This window comes from Loxodonta africana, chromosome 1 (assembly GCF_030014295.1).
Source record: "Loxodonta africana isolate mLoxAfr1 chromosome 1, mLoxAfr1.hap2, whole genome shotgun sequence".
NCBI lineage: Eukaryota > Metazoa > Chordata > Mammalia > Proboscidea > Elephantidae > Loxodonta > Loxodonta africana.
In genome coordinates, this window is record NC_087342.1 from 109,999,642 (window position 1) to 110,022,939 (window position 23,298).

General features: G+C 42.1%; 1 protein-coding gene across 3 annotated transcripts in view; it reads right to left on the reverse strand.

Annotated features, from left to right (window-relative positions):
• Nucleotides 1-23,298, reverse strand: part of ADGRF5 (adhesion G protein-coupled receptor F5) — a 129,482-nt gene that overhangs the window by 22,987 nt on the left and 83,197 nt on the right. The window contains exons 5-13 of one of the 3 annotated variants that reach the window (XM_023545153.2): nt 21,402-21,578; nt 21,168-21,274; nt 19,252-19,310; nt 17,368-17,510; nt 13,086-13,307; nt 11,288-11,491; nt 7,016-7,186; nt 4,706-4,825; nt 4,349-4,558 (exon numbers count right to left, since the gene is read on the reverse strand). In XM_023545153.2, coding sequence (XP_023400921.1) covers nt 4,349-4,558; nt 4,706-4,825; nt 7,016-7,186; nt 11,288-11,491; nt 13,086-13,307; nt 17,368-17,510; nt 19,252-19,310; nt 21,168-21,274; nt 21,402-21,578 — 1,413 coding nt within the window. The remainder of the gene's footprint in view (nt 1-4,348; nt 4,559-4,705; nt 4,826-7,015; nt 7,187-11,287; nt 11,492-13,085; nt 13,308-17,367; nt 17,511-19,251; nt 19,311-21,167; nt 21,275-21,401; nt 21,579-23,298) is intronic. The other 2 variants (XM_023545162.2, XM_023545169.2) reach the window with 2 other exon arrangements.

Sequence of the window (23,298 nt, forward strand, 5' to 3'; positions counted from 1 at the left end):
ATTCAGAGACTTGGTTTTCCTTCCAACATGAACAATTTATACAGGTTAAATAATAATAATAAAAAAAAATAGTAATAAACAATTGCCTCAAATCTGACTCTTAGTGATCCTATGTGTGTTAGAGTAGAACCGGGCTCCAAAGGGTTCTCAATGATTGATTTTTTGCAAGTGCTTCTCTGTGTGGACTTGAACCTCCAACTTGTTGGTTAGCAGCAGAGTACGTTAACCGTTTGTACCACCTGGAGACTCCAAGAATCTTGGAATAGAATTTGCTAAAATAAAAATTATTCTGTTCCTTGGGCCCAGACATATGAAAACTTTACCTAAGGTTTTTTTTTTTTTTTTTTTTTCCCTTATACCACAGTTGGTTGAAACACTCCCAAGAGTCTGGTAAAAGATCTTCAAAAAAAAAAAAATTCTCTTCATGGCAAGAATACAGGCTTTGGAGTCAGAGAGACTTAGTTCCAATTCTGGCTCTACAACTCAAGGTATGTAAGCCTAGGCACCATCACTCATTTATCAGTTTGCATACTTTGGTGTCTTGGGTGTTGCTGCGATGCTGGAAACTATGCCACCAGTATTTCAAATACCAGGAGAGTTACCCATAGTGGACAGGTTTCAGTGAAGCTTCCAGACTAAGATAGAGTAGGAAGAAGAGCAGGAGATCTATTTCCAAAAAAACTGGCCAGTGAAAACTTTATGGACAGCAGTGGGACATTGATATAGTGCCAGAAGATGATCCCCTCAGGTTGGAAGGCACTCAAAATATGACTGAGGAAGAGCTGTCTCCCCAAAGTAGAGTTGACCTTGATGATGTAGATGGAGTCGAGCTTTCGGGGCCTTCATTTGCTAATGTGGCATGACTCAAAATTAGAAGAAAACAGTTGCAAACATCCAGTAATAATCAGACTGTGAAATGTACAAAGTATGAATCTAGCAAAAGTGGAAGTTGTCAAAAATGAAATAGAACACTTGAAGATGGATATTCTAGGCATTAGTGACCTAAAATGGGCTGGTATTGACCATTTTGAATCAGGCAATCATATGCTTTACTATGTTGGGAATAACAAATTGAAGAGGAATGGTGTCATATTTGCTGGCAAAAAGAACATTTCAAGATCTGTCCTGAAGTACAACACTGTCAGCGATAGGATAATATCCATACACCTACAAGGAAGACCAGTTAATATCATTATTACTCAAGTTTACACACCAACAACTAATGCCAGAAATGAAGAGACTGAAGATTTTTATCTTCTGCAGTCTGAAACTGATCAAACATACACTCAATATGGATTTATAATTACTGGTGATTGGAATGCAAACGTTGGAAGCAAAGAAGAAGCACCAGTAGTTGGAAAATATGGCTTTGGTAACAGAAATGATGCCAAAGGTCACATGATAGAATCTTGCAAGACCAATGACCTAGTCACTGGAAATACCTTTTCTTCAGCAACATAAATGGCAACTATACAGCTGTACCTCACCAAGATTAATACACAGGAATCAAATCGACTACATCTGTGAATGGAGACAATGGAGAAGCTCAAAATCATCAGTCAGAACAAGGCCAGGGGCCAACTGTAGAACAGATCAATTGCTCATATGCAAGTTCAAGTTGAAGAGGAAGAAAATTAGAACAAGTTCACGAGAGCCAAAGTATGACCTTCAGTACATCCCACCTGGATTTAGAGGCCATCTCAAGAATAGATTTGACATATTGAACACTAATAACCAAAGACCACACGAGTTGTGGTGTGATATCAAGGACATCATACATGAAGAAAGCAAGAGGTTATTAAAAAGACAGGAAAGAAAGAAAAGGCCTAAATGAATGTCACAAGAGACTCTGAAACTTGCTTTGAACATAGAGTAGCTAAAGGGAATGGAAGAAATGATGAAGTAAAATTGCTGAACTGAAGATTCCAAAGGGTGGCTCAAGAAGACAAATTAAAGTATTATAATGAAATGTGCAAAGACCTGGAGTTAGGAAAGGGAAGAACACGCTTGGTATTTTTCAAGTTGAAAGAACTGAAGAAAAAATTCAAGCCTTGAGTTGCAATTTTGAAGGTGATGCAGAGGTTAGGTGCTACATTGAGCTTCAGCTGCTAACTAAAATGTCTGCCGTTTGAATCCAGCAGCTGCTCCTTGGAAACCCTTTGGGGCAGTTTTACTCTGTCCTATAAGGTCACTCTGAGTCAGAATTGACTCGACAGCAACAGGTTTGGTCGTTTTTGGTTTATGGACAAAATACCGAATGATGCAAGAAGCAACAAAAGAAGACGGAAGGAATACACAGAGTCACTATAACAAAAAAGAACTGGTTGATGTTCAACGATTTCAGGAGGTAGCATATGATCAAGAACTGATGTTACTGAAGGAAGAAGTCCAAGCTGCACTGAAGACACTGGCAAAAAATAAGGCTCCAGGAACTGACAGAATACCAAATGAGATGTTTTGACAAATAAATGCAATGCTGGAAGTGCTCACTCGTCTATGCCAAGAAATCTGGAAGACTGCTATCGGGCCAACAGACTGGAAGAGATCCATATTTGTGCCCATTTCAAAGAAAGATGATTGAACAGAATGCAGAAATTATCATACAATATCATTAATATCACATGCAAGTAAAATTTTGCTGAAGATCATTCAAAAACGGTTGCAGCAGTACATGACAGGGAACTGCCAAAAATTCAAGCTGGATTCAGAAGAGGATGTGGAATGAGGGTTATCACTGCAGATGTCAGATGGATCTTGGCTGAAAGCAGAGAATACCAGAAAGATGTTTACCTGTATTTTACTGACTATGTAAAGGCATTCGATTGTGTGGATCATAACAAATTATGGATAACATTGTGAAGAATGGGAATTCCAGAACACTTAATCGTGCTCATGCAGAACCTGTGCACAGACCAAGAGGCAGTTATTTGAACAGAATAATGAGATACCATGTGGTTGAAAATCAGAAAAGGTATGCGATGGGGTTTTATTCTTTCACCATCCTGATTATCATGGATTGAAATTATGTCCCTCCAAAAATGTGTGTATCGACTTGGCTAAGCCATGATTCCCAGTATTTTGTGGTTGCCCTCCATTCTGTGATTGTAATTTTATGTTAAGAGGGTTAAGCTGGGATTGTAACACCACCCTTACTCAGGCCACCTCCCTGATTCAATCTAAGGGGGTTTCCCTGGGATGTGGCCTGCACCACCTTTTAACTCTCAAAAGATAAAAGGAAACGGAAGCAAGTAGAGAGTTGGGGACCTCATATCACCAAGAAAGAAGCACCAGGAGCAGAGTGCGTCCTTTAAACCCAGGGTCCCTGCACAGAGAAGCTCCTAGGCCAGGGGAATATCGATGAGAAACACCTTCCTCCAAAGCCAACAGAGAGAAAAAGCCTTACCCTGGAGCTGATGCCCTGAATTTGGACTTGTGACCTACTAGACTGTGAGAAAATAAATTTCTCTTGTTAAAGGCATCCACTTGTGGTATTTCTGTTGTAACAGCACAAGATGACTAAGACACTGATTCAAATGGTATCTGAGCAAATAATCTAAGAGGCTGGACTAGATGAAGAAGAACATAACATCAGGATTGGAGGAAGACTCATTAACAACCTGTGATATGCAAATGATACAATCTTTCCTGCTGAAAGGGAAGAGGACTTGAAGCACTTACCAATGAATATCAAAGACCACAGCCTTCAGTACGGATTACACAGTCAACATAAAGAAAACAAAAATCCTCACAACTGGACCAATAAGCAACATCATGATAAACGAAGAATTGTTGCTTTTGAATTATGGTGTTGGTAAAGAATATTGAATGTATCTTTCTTGGAAGAAGTACAGCCAGAATGCTCCTTAGAAGTGAGGATGGTGAGACTTTGTCTCAGGTACTTTGGACATATTATCAGGAGGGATCAGTCCCTGCATAGGATATCATGCTTGGTAAAGCAGAGGGTCAGTGAAAAAGAGGAAGACCCTCAATGAGATGAACTGACACAGTGGCTGCAACAACGGGCTCAAACATAGCAACAATTGTGAAGATGAAGCAGGACCAGCCGGTGTTTCCTTCTATTGTACATAAGGTCGCTATGAGTTGGAACTAACTTGATGGCATCTAACAACAACAAGAAGCTAGGCATTTCCTTATTGTCTCTGAGTCTCAGTTTCCTAGGCTGTAAATAGGAATAATGACATCTTCCCCCAAATCACTGTTTAATTAAATGTGATAATATAAGTTATGGCTGGTGTAGAAGTGTCCCAGGGCAGGGCCTCCATGGGTGCTATTATCGCGTTTCCATGGGGTCCAGGCAGCACACCACAATATTTGATCTTTCACTCACCATTCCACTCCCTGGTCGAAGTCTCAACTGTCAGTACTGATTCGGCTCCATCAGGATACCTCCTTGTGGTATAAAACTTTTGATGTATTTTAATTCCAGCAGAAGTGTTCCAGTACACCTCATCATAGTTACTGACATCACTGTTGCATGTTATAGAAAAGTTTTGTCCCTCAGAAACAGAAATTGGGTCCGGGGTTATTGTTAGGTTGGCTGAAAGAATGCAAACAAAACAGACAAAACAAAACCAACAAGTCCGATGTTTAGTCTTTCTGGTGATATCAACAGAGGAGTGAAATTTAAGACAGACAGAAACAATGGGCCATCCTGACTCTACTTCTGTCAGCGTGGGATTGGTACCTTGCTGCTCCTGGGCTTTACTTCTTTCTAGGCTGTTCCCAGTGGTGCTCTGAACTGTACTCATTTCCATCACATGCCTTGGGAACTCGTGCGCATCCCTTTTGTGGCTGGAATTATCTCCTGATGATCAGTAGGGCAAAAGGTTGCAAACTTAGGGGTGTTGGCTTAACCCAAGCTCCCCTCCATCCTCTTCTGTGACACCTCAGGGTAGAATAAATGGCTCAGCTCTCACAGCAATTTCATTCTCAACTCTTTTAAAATGCTCTTTCATAACACCATTTATTTTACTTTCATTCATTCTATATTTCTCCTCAATGGCAGACACTTTATCTTCCGTGTCTTGGCATCCTCAGCACTTGGCACTATGCCTGGTACAAAGTCAGTGTTTAATAATGACTCCTCAATGAGCAAAAGAGAGCTTTCTGGAGCTATCCATTAAGTAGAGGGATCATATAGTTTATTGCCCAAAGAATTAGACCTGGGCTGTCTGAGGAAAGTAGGGATGTATGGGCACCCTAAGTATAAGTCTCTCTGTATCTGTTCTTCTTCCTGAGAAGTTCCTCATTGGTTTATGAGCAATTATTCATCAAAAGTATTAACAAAGACCCTTAGAAATATAAAAGCTTATGTAAGTATACATTATTTTTTTGCTCTGGTTCTATTTTCCTATTCTTTTAGATCACATCTTTTTACATAGTTGACATTTCAAAATGCCATTCACTTCTGTCCTCCACAGGTAAATGGCTTTGTGCCCTAAGCTCACTGACTACTTTCCCAATCAGTGTAAAATTGTATTCTTAATCAAAATCAAAAGAAATCAGGACTTTCTACAGTGCCCTTTAGGAGTTGGGATTCAAATGTACAGATACAGCCCAAAGTCACTCAAGCATGGTAAAATGGGTCCCTCTTATTGCCCTCGGTGGCTGAAGGGATCTTGAGATGGGCTCTCCAAGCGTTGGCTGTGTCTGAGAGGGGACAGGAAAAGGCTCATGGAACCATGACTCTGGTTCTCTTGATTCTCAGATGAGGTCAAAGACCAAGCCCGCAGTTCTCAGCAAAGATTAAACACGCCCCAAGACAGACAAAGGCACACATAATCAACATAACTCCCAGGGTTAAAATTTACGCAAAATTGGAAATTGCTCATAATAACCATAAACTTTGCCAGGACAGTCATTCTTTCAGATAAACCTAATTTTGATCTTTGTAAAAACACTAAGTCACAATTACAGAAAATATGAATAAGAGAAGCAAATGTTTCTTATATCAGCCCTTTCTCCAAATTGTACAAAAAGGGTCTTTAGTTTATCTAAATATTTAGTTTTTGTAAGATGGGTGGAAAAGCAAGTTTGGCTACCCCATTTTTGCAGAGAGAAGTGAATTTATAATGTTTGTGAGACAAGAAATGATCATTTTAATAGGCCTAAGTTGAATTCATTGAAAGATTAGAAAAACACTTGTTCCAACTGTAAAATAAACACGAAATAACAGATTAATCTAGAATAGGTGAAATGGAAGAGGGGGATGGTGGAGAGAGGTGAGGTTGCTATGGAAGAGTGAACCAGGCAGCTGAAACACAAGGAGGGGAGTGGGATTATGGGGGGAGAAAGGTAGGAATTAGGGGCATTATTATAAACTTATAATAAATACAATCATTAACTAGGAGTAAAGAGCCCTGGGGTTGTAGTGGTTAACAGCTCTGCTGCCAACCAAAAGATCAGCAGTTCCAATCCACCAGTCACTCCTTGGAAACCCTATGGAGCAGTTCTACTCTGTACAATAGGCTTGCTGTGAGTTGGTATCAACTTGACAACAATGGGCAAGCTGAGGATGAAACTCCACCTCCCAGTTCAGCTCTGCGTGACCGATGCAATAAGGAGGTGTCTTCCCTGCAGCCACTGCCTCCTACCCCTACTCTTAAACCCAAACGAAACCCATTACCATCGAGTCGATTCCGACTCACAGTGACCCTGTAGGACAGAGTAGAACTGCCCCATAGGGTTTCCAAGGCTGTAATCTTTACAGAAGCAGACTGTAACATCTTTCTCCGGTCAAGCGTCTGGTAGGTTTGAACCGCAGACCTTTCGGTTAGCAGCCAAGCACTTAACCACTGTGCCACCAGGGCTCCTTCCCCTACCCTTGTAATAGTAAAAAAGACTCCACCTGAATTAAAATGGCAGAGAGAAGAGTCCCCACTCCCCAGAAAGGTCCTGCTTCATTTTGCTCACAGATATTCCCAGTTCATTTGGCAGACTTTGCTTTAGGGTGCAACACATTTATGGCTAAAAATTCTAGTAAAGAAGTCCTTACCCACAGAGGTGAAAGTCACTTCTATGTCCTTACTGCCTCTGGCTCCATGAGCGCTGATGAACTCACAAGTGTAGATGACTTTTGTTCCAGATGACCCACTTGGGCATTGGGTTCCATCAGCCTTGAAGGTATATTTGCTGCAGTGGAACTCTAGGTCTGTTTCAGGGGTTCCTGCAATGGTATAAGCAGTTCTTTTGCCGTCACAGTTGTCTGACTCTCCAATTTAGTAACAGAGGTGTCAAATCAGTGAAAAAGGGTTTCTTTTTAAATTAGATTTCTTCTCTCTCAACGGAGAGATGGGATAGTACAGTAGTGGTTAAGCCCGCAGACTCGAGCCAGGTTGCCTGGATTCAGATCCCAGACTCCATCACCTCCTAGCAGGGTATTGTTGAGAAAGTCTTTTAACTGCTCTGTGCCTCAGCTTCTCCAGTTGTGAAGTAGGAATAAAAAAAACAGTAGGTACTCCTATTGTCAGATTCAGTTGGTATATAAGGCACTTAGATCAGTGCCCACCTGAAGCCTGCCCCTAACAAAGGTAATATTAGTGATGTCATTGGAGTGTGAAAGATTAAAAAGACAAGCAAGATGTGTGGGTAATATTAGTACTGGACGGGAAAAAGATGTGGGATTAGTTAGACTATTATTATTATCATTGGAAGGAAGAAGAAGTGAGACTAGGACATCTCATATACATCTCAATTGAGAAATATTTTCATAACTTGTTCCCTCTTATTAAATCTGTATTTACAGTGGAAGCTTCAACTTCATGCTTTCTCAGGTTACCAGCTGTTTTCCCTTCAAGTTAGCTCTCCTTCCATACCTTCCTTTCCATTTCTAGAAATGCCATGCCCTCTGAGACATATTTACCTCTTGCCTACCACCCATTGCCACTGAGTCAATTCTGACTCAGCAATTCTATATGACAGGGGAAAACTGCCCGGTAGAGTTTCCAAGGACACCTGGTGGATTCAAACTGCTGACCCTTTGGTTAGCAGCTGTAGCACTTAACCACTATGCCACCAGGGTTTCTGGGTTCTCCAATAGGTATCCCCAATACCCTCTTGACTGATGTTTCCAACTCTAGACCCTTCGCTCTCTCTCCTCCCACCTTGTCTGCTGCCATGCACTCCTAAGGTGTTCTTCAAGCACTGTCACTAGATTATACCTCTGAAACATCTAGTCTACTTCAACCCATGGTCACTTACTCAGGCCCCATTGTCTATTATCTTCTCAATTACAGACTATCATTGTAACTGGGTCTCTATTTTCAGTCATTTGCCCTGTCAATTTATCTGCTGCACTACCTTAACATTTATTCTTCTACAGTAAATTTGGAATTTGGGGAAAGAGAGCTGCAGAAAGGGGGCAGCCAGTGGAGGAAGAGGAGGAGGAGAGGAGGAAGGGGCAGAGTGCTGATTCCAGATGGTAATTTCACCAGAGACCCATCTGTGCTGATCCCAGGGCAGCTGCCCTGTGGCAGGAAACCCATTGTTCTGCACTCGCTTTAGCCTGCAATGGGCATTGGGAATGTCTGCAGAAGGGGTGGCCCCAGAGAGGTCCCTGGGTATTTGCACTTCAGACTTTTGGGTTCCTTTGCCAGAGGGTGAGATTTTTCACCTCTCAGAGCTGAAGGCTTAAAAATCAGTACCATGGAACTTTGCAAGGTCTTTCTCCCATCTGGCAGTTCCTTCAGGATGCCTGCACCGCTTCTTCCATAAAAATTAGGGAAGTGACTAAATGAGCCATGTGCCAACCTTTTCAACAGTCACCAGATGCCTTTTCCATTCTTAGTGCTTTAAAGTCAAATACAATGCTGAAGGTGAAATGTGCTTTGCAAAACAGATGTGCTCAAGGAAAGTTGTGTATACATTGGTCATTATTTTACTATTTTGAAAATTTAATATAGTCTGATAGCAAAGGCTGCGTAAAATAAAGTCTCAGCCCACTAACGTATTTAATATGTAAAGCCACATTTTACTTTAAAGAAATATTTTACTTCAAAGATGTACATAATACTGTTATTTTGTAAGAGAAGGACTGGATCTTGTTATCTCCGGTTTCTAGGGAGAAATAGTCTTCTGCTTCGGTCCAAACTCTGCCAGGCCAGCTTGCCCCAGTGTGGGCTTAGCAGGTGTGGGTAATACAGTTTGACCAAGACAGACTGTGGTCTTCAGACTAGATCTGAGGTGAGTCCCAATTCTCTTCCTATTGTGAGAACCCTGGATAAAAAATTTAACCTTGGCCTTGATTTCCTCATTTGGAAATTTGGAGGTGAAAATGACCACCGAATTGTGGTCAAGTTTAAATGTCATTAAAAGAGATAACACAGGTTTTAAAAGTTGATTAACCATAAACTGCTATAAGAAACAGGGTCAGTTTTGCTGTATTAATTTATTATTATTGTTGTTATTATTATCATTAACCAGTTGCTGTCAAGAGATTGCACTGGCTGCTGAAGGAGAATGGATTGGAGGCAAGCCAAATGGTTGGTAAGGAGACCACTGGTGTGATTTTACCCAGTGATATGTGGTCAGTGTCTGCTCACACCCATAACTCAGCATTTCCTCCCTGGACTAGCTTCTGAGTGCACTGCTGTGCAAGGGCTGGCTGTTACCCACAGAACAAAATAGAGGTAGGACAGGACTCTTAAGAACTCAGCTTGCTAAAAATCATAGTTCCAATAATCCTATCAGCCAGGACTTGCTTCATGCACACGTGACTTGTGATTCAGAAGGGCCCGTATTTGGTTCAATGTAGTGTTGTTGCCATTTTCAAATTCCTGATAATCTCTGAACAAAGAGCCCTGCATTTTCATTTTGCACTGAGCTCCACATATAAGGTAGCTGGTCCTGCTTTCCGGCTCCCAACGACCTATGGATGGTGTTGTTATTGTTGTGTGCCATCTTGTCGACGCTGACTTATATGGCCCTATTGATCAGAGCAGAGCTGCCCCACAGGGTTTCCCAGGCAGGAATCCTTACAGAAGCAGATCACCAAGTCTTTTCTCCTGTGGAGCTGCCAGTGGGTTTGAACCCCTGACCCTTCAGTTAGCAGGTGAGTGTGTAACAATTGCACTACCTAGGGCTCCTTCTATGAGTGGCCAAAACCAAACCAAACCCATGTAGCCTTCAGATATTCCTTAAGCCTTAGGGCAAAATGGCCTGGTGACTTTAGGAGTTGTTCCAAGATTAGAGACAGATTTTCTTCAGTTTGTCCAAATACAGAGCCACCAGTTGCCACTGAGTTGACTCCGACTCACGGAGACCCTATGTGTGTCAGAGCAGAACTGTGCTCCATAGGATTTTCAATGGCTGATTTTTCCAGAGGTAGATCATTAGGCCTTTCTCCCAGGGTGCCTCTATGTGGGCTCTAATCTCCAACGTTTCAGTTAGGAGCCTAGTATGTTAACCACTTGCACCCAGGGACTCCATTATTATCATTGCTGTTGTCTTTGTTGTTGCTGTGTGCCATCAAGTCAATTCTGACTCATTGCAACCCTATTGGACAGAGTAGAACTGCTCCACAGGGTTTCCTAGGCTGTCATCTTTATAGGAACAGATCTCCAGATCTTTTCTCCTGTGGAGCCACTTCATGGATTCGAAGTGCTGACCCTTTCATGTAGCAGCTGAGCACTTAATCATTGTGCCACAATGACTATTATCATTAATTAATAAACTGGAGGGTGGAGAGCTTCAGATAAGATCTCAGATCTAACACAAAAGGAACAAGATTGGATACTGACATAAAACAGTTGAGACAAACAAGTCTACAGAGAGAGAGATGTTAAATCCAGAGATACAGAGGTAGATAATATAGACATAAACCTGGATACAAAGGATGAGAAGCGAGAAGAACAGTCACCAAGAGAAGAGACACAGAAATGAGAAGCTCCAAGTCAGACCTCAATGCAAAGTCAATGACCTCAATCTTAGCTCTCTGCTGAAGACAGAAAGGAAAGGAAGGTGGAGACAAGCTTTTCTGCAGGCAGGAGATGCCATGGGGTGGCATCATCAGGCTCATTCCCTCTTGGGACTTCTGCTGCAAAGACCTTGTCTGCAATCCAAGCATTGATACCTGTATGCATGTTTTTGGATTTTCACTCTAGAGTGGCTAAGCTGGAGCTGACATCAAGCCTAGTGCTTTTTCACAGTCTGAAGTCCAGAAAAAAACAGCCACCTGACATTTCCTTCTCCATCCACCCCATCTCCCATTTTTACTTGGCCCAGAGGCAAAATTCTATTTGCAAAATGGCTTATCATCTAACACGCTCACCTGTAATGTTTATTTTCCCCTTCTGCTTCCATTCTATGTTACTCCAATTAGCTTTCTTCTCACTGCAGCATTTCAGAGATATAGGACTATTGTCACACATCACCTTCATTTCTTCATTTGCCGAAATTCCAATGGCAGTAACATTTATTCTTTTCCTGGACTCATATTCAAAAATATCTAATGTCAGTTTGCAAATATATTCACCTGCATAGAACACACAAAGTCATTTATTATTACCGCATGTAAGTACATCCTCATTTCATCTGTCATGACTATTTATATGAAGCTTCATTTTCAAAAGCATCTGACACTTGGTCTAAACAACCCTCAAGCAACATTCAGGACGTGCAGAGGGTCAATGTAGATATTTCTGATGTCACAATGTAAAGAGTAGAACTATTTCTTAAGGAAAAAGCAGAAGCCTCAGGAACTTTGCTAGTAAGAAAAAAAGTGTGAGAACGGAAGAGGCAGAAAGGGAAAACTGGAAAACCATGGAGAATTAGAAGATTGTGGATCCTATTAAACTTTGTGGCAAAATCAGAATCTACAAAAATGTGACAAGACTATGTGTCGGCAACCCATCTTTTCATGCTCAGAAAGAGAGATGGCCCTGCTGACACCTGGGTTTCAATGGGGTTATTACATTCTAGAATGTCAGGTTCATCACCGGCTTCAGAGAAGAACTAAGACTTAGGCTTCTGTGGTTGCTGAAGTTGGGGGTGGAGCCGGGGGAGGCAGGAGGGAGAGATTACCAAGGGGTACAAGAAAACTTTTGGAGGTATAGATATGTTTACTATCTTAATTATGGTGGCAGTTTTACAGCTATATACAAATTTCGAGACTTATTTAATTGCATACTTTAAATATGTACAGTTTACTGTCTCAATTATATCTTAACAACAACAACAAAAAAGCTCTGCTTTTTGTCTCTACTTCTAACTGACAGGTCTTGGTAAATGTGGAAAGCTGTATTTGTGTCCCTAATTTTGCTTGACTCATATATCACAGGACTGATTTTCATTTTTGAAAAATTGAGCCAGGAGACTTCTTTTTGAAGAGGGCAAAACTCTATACATGAAGGCAGTGAGACTATTAAGCCTGATAGAACAATGGCAGACACATGATGGAATGCATTGGCCAAAACCCATAGAACTGTACAACATAAAGAGTGAACCCTAATGTAAACTATGGACTTTGGTTAATAATAATGTATCAATATTGGCTCATCAGTGGGACAACAGTGGGTATATAGGCACTCTCTATGCTTGGTAATTTTTCTGTAAACCTAAAATGTCTCTAAAAAAAATTATGTTGAAGTCCTAACCCTTGTGTCTGTAAAGATGGTCTTGTTTGGCGTTAGGAGTTTTTTTTGTTATCTTAATGTGGTCATACTGGAGAAGGTGGGCCCTACACCTAATCACTTTGAGCAATGCCTTATAAAAAGAGCAGAATAGACACACCGACACACAGACACAGAGGAAAAACAGATACCATGTCACAATGGAGACAGAAGCATCTACAAGCTCAGGAATGCCAAGGATTACTTTTTTTTTTTTTTTTTTTTACTGAAAGCTAAAGAGACAAAGAAGATCTTCCCCTAGAGCGGATGTCCTGAATTCAGACTTCTAGCCCCTGAATAATGAGAAAATAAATTTCCGTTCTTTAAAGCCACCCGCTTAAAAAAAAAAAAAGAATTTTTTTTCTTTTTTTTTAGGGGTATTTTGTTATGGCAGCCCCGGGACACTAAGACAGATGGCTTTATTCCTTTTCTCATACAAGTTATTGAATACACACCCACCTGCGTCACCCTGAGTGGCGTTGTGAATGGTGAGACGCGACACGGAAGTCATGTTGTTGAGGACGATGGTGTAAACAGAGAATCTACTGCTGTTCTGGATGTCGGTGGACCTTTCAACATGATACCAAGACACATTGGAAGATAAAATTTCATTTTCACACATCAGAGTTACTGTATCCCCTTCAAAGATGACTTCCGGCATGACAGAAAACTTAGTTTCATCTGGAAACCCAGAGAAAAGGTGTTAGAATTCCAAGGGGAAGAAATGTAATCACCGTCACTCACCACCACCATCACCGCTGCTGCGGCCGCCACCGCCACTACCACTGCCACCGCCACCACCACCACCGCCACCACCACCAGGATCCTAACAAGGTCTCCACAGCATCTGTGGTGCTTTATATAAAAAGGCAACATGCCCTCAGTAGGTAAAACTAGAGGTGCCTTCAGCAGGAAAACTAGAGGTGTCTGAGGCCCAAATAGTTACCACCTGACACATATAAGGGACATATTCCCACTTTCCCACTTTGGGGTCTTTGCATACTTTAAAGAGTGTACAATGTTAATAATGGGGATGTCTAAGGGATCCCTAAGCTATTTTCAAGGAGTCTCTGGGTGGGACAAATGGTTAAGCACTGAACTACTAACTGAAAGGTTGGCAGTTCAAACTCACCCAGAGGCACCTTGGAGATGGGACTGGTGATCTGCTTCCAAAAAGCCACAGTCTTGAAAACCCTATGGAGCAGTTCTACTTTGTACGCAAGGGGTTGCCATGAGTCAGAATCAACTCAATGGCAACTAATAAAAATGACAACAAAAAGCTATTTTCAGGACTTCAAAAATCCTGGTAGGTATTGTAATTTACTCATGAAAAAGCCACACAAGCTAACTTGAACATCAAGTTTCTTTGCCATTGACTGTAATAATTTCATCTGCGTCTAACCAATCACACTGATACCTCATGCTGCCTGAAAGCTCTATGTCTTTGATGAATTAAAAATGAGAAAGTGAATTAATTATTGTTGATAAAGTCTGGTGGTGTAGTGGTTAAGTGCTACGGCTGCTAACCAAATGGTCGGCAGTTTGAATTCTCCAGGCGCTCGTTGGAAACTCTGTGGTGCAGTTCTACTCTGTCCTATAGGGTCACTATGAGTTGGAACCGACTCGATGGCGCTGGATTTTTTTGGTTTGATAAAGTCTACTTGGGAAAATTTTTTTTTTTTCCGAAACCTAATACTCATGTGCCCTTAAGAATAAGAGCTTCACAGGCAGATCTGGATTTGATTCCTAGCTCTGTGTCATGTGTAACTGTGTGGCCCTGTGGAACATGCTGAGCCTCAGTTCCCTCATCTGCAAAATACAGGCAGTAAGCTACCCTCGGAGGTGACTGGGGGGAACAGTAGCTATTGTTATTTTGGCAGGAACGTTCTGGGGAACCACTACACAGATTGTCCTTTCACGGATAAAAATAAAGACACAATATGGCTTATTTTTTATATGTTCTCATGGATGCCCTTTGCTTACATGACATGCAGTTTCTCCCTCTCAGCTGTGTTTCTTGTAGTACGTGTTTCATGAGTTATATGTATTGAGGAAATCTGGGGGGCTGGGATAAGGAGGATGTATGAGGCCACTACTGCACGAGGCTTTAAGCTCAGCCAGGACCCCCTGTATATTATAAACGTGGGAATAAAAACACCACAAGGTTAATTTTAGATCGGATGATGCTCTGGTTAGAATAGTAGGGCATTTAAATATTTATTACTTTTCTTAGGCCCCTGATTAACATAATATTTTAAAAAATTCCATTCAACTATTAGGAAACTGGGCTACCTGTGGAAATTTAATATAGCGAGCTGGCTTTGAAGTCACACAACCTTGCGTTACTATGTGCATTTGAGAAGACTATTTACCCTCTCTAAACCTCCATTTTCTCATGTGTAAATTGTAGGTAATAATACCTACCTAAAAAAAAAAAAATTTTTTTTTTTTTAACAGGATACATGACGATGAAATAAATGTAACACACTGGACTGAGCATAGAAAAGAATCAGTAATGGTGTCCCTATTTTCATTATAGTTACCAATAACTACGAAGTAAACCTGCCAGTGTTTTGGGGACTGCACATAAATTTATTGGGAGCGATTAAAGAAGGGAGTGTTCTGGTAAAGGGACCCTGCTGATTAATCAAACATCACCAGAGGATTAATGTTTTACAAAAGAAATGCAACTATTCTGAAGATAGGAGTCCCTGGGTGGTGAAAACAGTTAGTGCTCTCAACTGTTGGAGGTTCAAGGCCATTCGGCAGGGACTCGGAAGAAAAGCCTGGCAATCTACCTCTGAAAAATCAGCCATTGAAAACCCTACGGAGCACAGTTCTCCTTTGACACTGACGGAGTTGCCATGAGTCAGAATCAACCGGATGGCAACTGCTAATTCTGAAGAATGCCATGTGCCCTTTGTGTTTTATAAAGATAGATTAAAAAATAAGTTCCTGATACCAGCTTATTCATCCAACATTTTTCTTTCTTGCTCTTTCTTCACCTGCCTGATGTATGATTACAATTACAAAAAAAAAAAAAAATCCAGCCACTTGGATTTTTTGAGCTATTTATTCTAGGACAACAACTCCAACACCATAGAGAGCAGAATGGTGTCAGAGTTCCCTCACAGAACTGCATGTGACGTGAAGCCTCATGGACTGGTCTAAGGCTGTGTGTGTCACAGAATCACATTGTGGGGTTTGAAGGAGGGCAGAGATGGGTGTAGCTCCTCTGCAGAAGGATCTGTTGAATGCTCTTCTCAATGACTTCGTTGCTCTTTGGCCAGATAAGCCAATATTCAAACACTTTTCTGATCTATGCTGTCAGCAAGCACGTTGACATCTGGCTGACAGTTGGCCACACTGGGTCAGTACAACTACTGGATACTTATTCATTTAAATGGTTGGCTGGAACCAGTATGACTGAGATTTTTGGAAAGAGGACTCACAACTGAAGTTTAACTATGCTAGAGTCTGCTATTCTCCTATGCTCTAAAAGCCATAAATTATAAGAATTTTTCAGGCCAAGGAAGTACATCTGTTGGTTGGCCGTGTAGCATTAGGGGCTGGGAAGGGAGGGGATTCCTGGGATTGGTCCTGTGTGAGCCCACACTCTTAGGCTACTTATTCCCTTTTCTGTAGTTTTCCAGTTTTTGGTATTTTCCTGCCCTATCTGAATTTTTATTTTGCCATTTTATCTGGCTTCTGTTGCAGTGTTCTCTTACCATTTTGTATATTTCTCATGCTTTCTTAGCTAGTTTTATCACTTTAAATATTTTTTAATTGACCTGATGTCTAAAAATATTAGCAGAAAACGTAAACCCCTATAGCAGCCTTTTCATTTTCTTCTCCCACAGCAGTCCTCATTACCTCCAAAGAGGAGTCTCCGTCACTCCAGAAGCACGGACCTGAGTTACCAGAACACTCACTGACCAATCCCTATCCATCAAATCTCTGCTTGGCCACCTCTCCTTATTACCCCCCAGGTAATAATAGGCTCACTCACCTACTAACACAACAGAACCCAACTCTGTGCCCCATTTTACAAATGACCCAGGGTTCTCCCCTTTATCACTGTTTGAGAACCAAAGCTGTGGTTCTTAAATTTTCCCATACGTTAGAATCACCTAGAAGGCTTGTTAAAACACAAATTTGTCTTGTAGGTCTAGGGTTAGCCCCAACTTGCATTTCTAGCAAATTCCCAGGTGGTGCTGATGCTGCTGCTCTGGGGATCACACTGAGAACCACTGCTCTATGGCAACAATGACCCCTTATTTAATATCAGTACATTTCATGGATATCACAACATCTACCACAATGCTTGTTTGACTTTTTTGGATATTTGCGATCTGATGATTTAGGAACTCCATAAACCCACATGACTCTGTGGCCCCCAGTTGCAGTGACATCAGCAGGTTGGCAGACACTGGCCAAAGAGGTGGAGACAGCTTGTCATGCTCTGTTCCAGAACTGGAGACTCTCTCTCCATGAAGAACAGCTTAATGTAACTGCCTGGGTTTAAGCGTAAGGACAAATGCAACTACCATATCTATACAGAATCTAATAGCTAAAACAATGGACTCAAACATACCAACAATCATGAAGATGGCCCAGGACCAGGCGTCGTTTCATTCTGTTATGTATAAGGTTGCTGTGAATCGGAGCCAACTCAAGGACAACTAACAACAACAACAAATAGAATCTATGTATAGGAAATATACAGTGAAGTTCCACTTACTACTAGTAGCTGCTTGAAACGAACTGTAGTCCATTTTGTAGGTTTGATTGAGGCTCTGTTTTACTTGCTCATTTGCTTTATGCATTGATTCAGGTGATGGTGTTGTTGCAATGACTTCAAATTGCACAACCACACTTCCAGGCCTGGACAGAGATCACTCAGTTCAGAAAAGCAGCAACCAGCTTGGAAGAGTTTAGATCCTTATGGATTATTAGCATAGAGAAACAAAATAGCAGGAAAAACCTGGGTGGGAACTAAAATTAGCAGGTCATCTCTGCTGGGTTTGCCATGACAGTGCGAAGTGACAATGATAATAAATCAGATGAGAGGGAAGAGGGCAAATAGAACCGTGAGTACTAGTCTCCTCACTGAAATAAATGTGTTCTCAAGCTCTAGTTGATAGCCCAGGGCAGGGCTTGCACACACCAATGTCTGCAGACAGGTAACATCAATGAACAAAGTAGTCAGATGGGGATGCATGAACTGAATCACATTAGCTGGTCACAGGGAGGCAGCCACAATGCAGGGCCTACTGATTACTGTCACACAGCTATGCTGGCCCAGGGAAGCCAAAAATCTGGATGTCCCTGGAAACATTCATGATTTTTAAGATTGAGAGCTAATTTTTGGAAACACTGTGCAAACCTACTCAGGGCTGCCATGTTGTCCAACTCCAGGGAGAGCCACTCACATTGAAACATGCGACTCTGTGGTCCCAGGTGGCTTGCAAACTTTTTTATAAAGGCATCATTACAATGATATTATTTCATTTTTGTATTTCTGAACTCCCTAAGGGAAACCCTGGTGGCGTAGTGGTTAAGTGCTACAGCTGCTAACCAAAGGGTTGGCAGTTAGAATCCGCCAGGCGCTCTTTGGAAACTCTATGGGCAGTTCTACTCTGTCCTCTAGGGTCGCTATGAGTCGGAATCGACTCAACGGCACTGGGCTTGGTTTTTTGGTTTTGAACTCCCTAAACTAAAAAAAAAAAAAAGTTATGCTAGAGCTATCTTTGTAAATTCTTGCATGCATAAAATGAACACAATTCTATTATTGGCTGATTTTTACATAGTCAGCTATTGTTCTCAGTATTTCCTACTCCTTAAGGCCCTACAGGGAGCCCTGGTGGCACAGTGGTTAAGAGGTTGGCTGCCAACCAAAAGATCAGCACTTGGAATCCACCAGCTACCCCTTGGAAACCCTATAAGACAGTTCTAGTCTATCCTACAGGAGCACTACGAGTCGGAACTGACTCGACAGCACCGAGTTTGGTTTGGTTTCTGTAAGCCCCTATGAAGGAGACCTGGAGGTGCAGTGGTTATGCACTCAGCTATGAACCGAAAGATTAGTGGTTTGAACTCACCAGCTGCTCCTTGGGAGAAGATATGGCAGACTGCTTCCATAAGGATTATAGCCTAGAAAACCCTAAGCGGCAGTTCTATGCTGTCCTATAGGATCTCTGAGAGTTGGAATTGACTCGATGGTAATGGATTTAAGCCCCTGAATCTGGCTTTAGTCTTCACCTTTATAAACCAAGCATTTCAGATGATGTCCCCAGAGTGTACTGAGGGGAGGCCAGGAGGGGGCACTTACCCCCAGGCACAAATCCAAGGAAGCACCAGACAAGGAGAGGAATGACATTCCAAGGCGCCACAAATATGAAAGGTCCCTGACTGGGGCAGCTGAACAAGACTGGGGGAAGGCGTTTCTGCTGACGCATCGCCTCTATCAATGTCTATTCACCTTGAAATTGGGGTTGGGGGGTGCAACTTAGAGATTGTCCCTGGGCACTTGTTACCTGGATGTCCCTCTCCTAGTCTCTTCCTCCTTCACTAATGTGTTGATCCCCACCATCTAATAGAAATGACAAAATTATAGCATTCTTACCTGAACCCTGTTACAGTCACAGACTTGAAGCCTGATAAAATGCTATAACCTTTCAAGAACTGGAAAATAAAATAAGACGAGTGTCATGTATCAAGCAATAGCATGAGAGAAATGCCTAAAGATTTAGATCAATGAAAAGCTTACATTCTTTATCACCCTGGGTAAAATTTTCTCCTGTGTATTTTGATAGTCCCGACATCAGCATCTTTGAAGAAGTAATTCCTAACTACCTATGTCAGCCTGAGTCCTACAAAAAGCTGACACAAGATTTGTTTAGGGTAGAATACATGAAAAACATTTTTTCAGGGTAGAAGAGGAAAGAAAATGGGGAGCCAGCAGTGGAGGCAGGGAGACCCAACAGGTCCTGAGCAAAAGAGAAACGGAAGGAAGCTTGGATGATAGCATCCTAAACTGAACGTGGGAAGGTTCAGTAAGGTCCTCAAAGGAACCCCAGGTCTGGCAGACATGGACCTGCCACACTCATTCATTGACAGAGAGCAGCAGACGCTGTCATGGATTTCAGAAGCAGCAGCTGGGACCCTTGGTCAATTGCGTCCCCTATAGTTGGAGGTCTGGGAGGTGCATCCTCATGGCTGCCTCACCATCTGCTCCCTCCCTTGACATAGTGCAGCATTGCTTAGGTGGATATCATTGTTACAATATTTTTTTACTCTATTTTGTTTCTCTAAATACCTACCCAACAAGTGATTCTATTTGATTCAAGACACATTTATTGGGCAGTTTTAACGTGCAAAACACAGTGCCAGGTACCTGGCTGGGTGGGGTTCAAAGTTAACATATAACCCTCTCTTTCCCCAAAAGTATAGAATTGTGTGTGTGTGTGTGGGTAAAGAAGGTTCCTATGCAGTGCAGGACTGTTACATGCCAGATATGCAAATCAGAGGCCCAAGAGCTCTTCTAAATCAGCACTTCATCCTGGCACCCATGGAAAAGGGTAATATCTGTGTGGGGCACTAGGCTAAACAGGAGACGGCCCACGGCCTGAGGCAGGGTCTTGGCTGCCAGCAAGTTAAGGGAAGCCATTATCTCAGCTCACCTGTACTAATTTGTGCCACACCATTTGGGGCACTCTATTCCAAATGAGTTAAGTCAGGCAAAGCTTTTAGGTTTAAATGAATTAATCCAGCATAAGACACTTAGAACAGTGTCTGGCACACAGTTAACACTCAGGGAATATTATCGGCTTTTATATGAGTCAATTTAAATCTGTCTTATGTGCAAATGGAGTCCCTGAATAGGGGTAAAACAGTTAATGCACTTGCCTGCTAACCAAAAGGTTGAGGTTTGAGTCCACCCAGAGACGCCTTGGAAGAAAGGCCTGACGATGTAGTTCCAAAACTGAGCCATTGAAAACCCCATAGCGACAGCTGTACTCTAACACACATAGGGTCACCATGAGTTGGAGTCAGCTCAAGGGCTATTGTTTAAGCGTTAATATTTAGTGGGTTAAGTGCAAATGCCTAGAGCATAGAGTGGTTTGGTGCTCTCTAAGCTCGGTCTTGGGCTGGTCTCCCTGAAAGATGTTAAAGATCTCTTCATACAGTATGTGAAGACAAACATAAATGCACCTACTGGCTTCTCCTAGACAAAGTCCTTGGGCCTCTGAATAGGTTTCAGTGAGTTGGTGCCACCAAATCTTATCTGAACCAATTCTCCCCTGCGAAGAAGAAGTCTGATCTATAGGTCAAGGTGATGTCAAGTTGCCCACTGAACACTGTTACATTTGAGCATTTCCTAATTCACCTTCCCAGTTGTCTACGAATAATTTTAACATCTACATTTATAAATTCTAACAGATCTAAGCAATGTCCTGACAACTGTCCACTCTAAATGCAAAAAACTCAGCTCAGCCAAAAGAGTTTGCTGGTTAAGAGGCTCCTGGGACCAAAACCTACTGCTATTTCCAAGTCGGTCTTGTAGGACCTATAGAGGGCAGAGGAAGAGTTCTTCAGGTCTTCTGGGAAGTCCACATTGAGTCTGACTGACATTCTCAGGGTAACATCTGATGAAACACACAGGGTGATATTTAAAAACCTCACGTTAGTGTTTGAGTGCACAAAGTACCAAGCAACATTTACTTGAGCTAATGTCAATAAAAACAAACAAACATTTTATGAGCAGTTGCCTACCTCCCCGGGGCTGGCAGAAAGGTCCCTTGGGAGGCAGTTGTTTAAGGCAATTGCAATGGCGTCCTGAGAGGGAGCTGTCATGCCCCTGACAAGTGATGTTGCGAAGGCACCTTTCCCGAGGCCACCTGTAACCTGGTTCACAGAAGCACCAGACTTCCTTTCCAGCAGGTCTGCATACTATTGCCAAGCAGTAGAGTGAGGAGAGAGAAGGTAGTCACTACCTTTGCATTTATAAACTATAAGTATCTATACCTGTGGAATCCCTGAGTGGTACAAACAACTAAGCACTCGGCTGCTAACCAAAAGGTTGGAAGTTTGAGGCTACCCAGAGGCATCTCAGAAGAAAGGCCTGGCAATCTACTGCTGAAAAATCAGCCACTGAAAACTCTGTGGAGCACAATTCTCCTCTGACACACACGGAGTCACCATGAATTAGAACCGACTCAACGGCAACTGGTTTGATTTGATTTATCTGTATCTGTAGGAAGTCCTAACTCTACTTCTTTATTGCCCTTCTGAGAAGTTCAATAGTCCTACACAAGATATGTGCGATTCCACATGCACCCCCAAGGTACTGGGCATCACCATCTAAAAGAACTGTTACAACCCTCCCACCAGATGCCTGTGATGATAAATATGATAGTTTCCTGAACATAGAGTATACAGTAGCCAGCCTCCGAGATGGCCCCTGATGATCCCTGCCAATGGGTATTCACGCCCTGTTGTAGTTCCCTCTCATACTGTACCAGAGTTGGTCCATATGACCAATAGAATATAGCAGGAGTAAGGATATGTGATTTCTAAGATGAAGTTATCAAAAACACGGGAGCTTCCCTCTTGGTTGCACTCTCTCTGTCTCTTTCTGTCTCTCTCTCTCTGATCAGTAGCTCTGGGGGAGCCAGCTGCCGTGTCAGGATGATTAATAAGGCATTCTATGAAGTCCACATGGTGAGGAACTCAAGTCTCCAGCTAATAGCTAGAGAAGAGCTGAAGTCTGCCAACTACCATGGGAGTTTGGAAGTGAACTTCCAGAACCTGCTGAGTCTTAAGATGACTACAACTATGGCAGACAGCTCAACCACAACCTCATGACAGACTCTGAACCAGAACCACCCAGGTAAGCTGCTCTTAGACTTCTGACCCTCAGAAACTGTATGAAACAGAAAATGTTTGTTGTTTCAAGTGGCAAAGTTTTGGGGTAATTTGTTACACGACATAGATAACAAGGAAACCCTGGTAGCACAGTGGTTAAGTGCTACGGTTGCTAATCTAAAGGTCGGCAGTTCGAATCTACCAGGTTCTCCTTGGAAACTCTATGGGGCCGTTGTACTCTGTCCTGTAGGGTCACTATGAGTCGGAAGCGACTCAAAGGTAATGGGTTTGGGGTTTTTTTTTTTTTTTTGTATAAATAACAAATACAGCGTGCAAATAAATTTGTGGCATTTACAATTAAAGTTAAATGTATATAATCCAAATAGACTCTAATTCCAATGGAGACACCAAAAAAAAAAAAAAAAGCCCAGAAAACAGACTACTTTGTGTTTATTCATAAAGCTGAACCAGAGTCACATCTTTGGGAACAGGTTATTCTGCCAACGGGTGGCCAGGCAAAGGGCCACAGAGTGACTACCCAAAGGAAATCTATCCAGTAACAGTTGTTTCTAAAATAGGAGGGACAACCCAGTTCCAGTGATCCCTTGAGCACTTATCTAATCCTATACCCTAGCAGAAGTGGGAATGGAGCAGAAGGGTTAGGAATAGAAGAAATCAGTGCTGCTAGCATGGTGAAGCACTGTGGTGGCACAACGGTTAAGTGCTCAGCTACTAACTGAAAGGTTGGCTGTTTGAACCTACCAGCTGCTTCTTGGAAGAAAAAAACCTAGTGATCTGCTCCTGT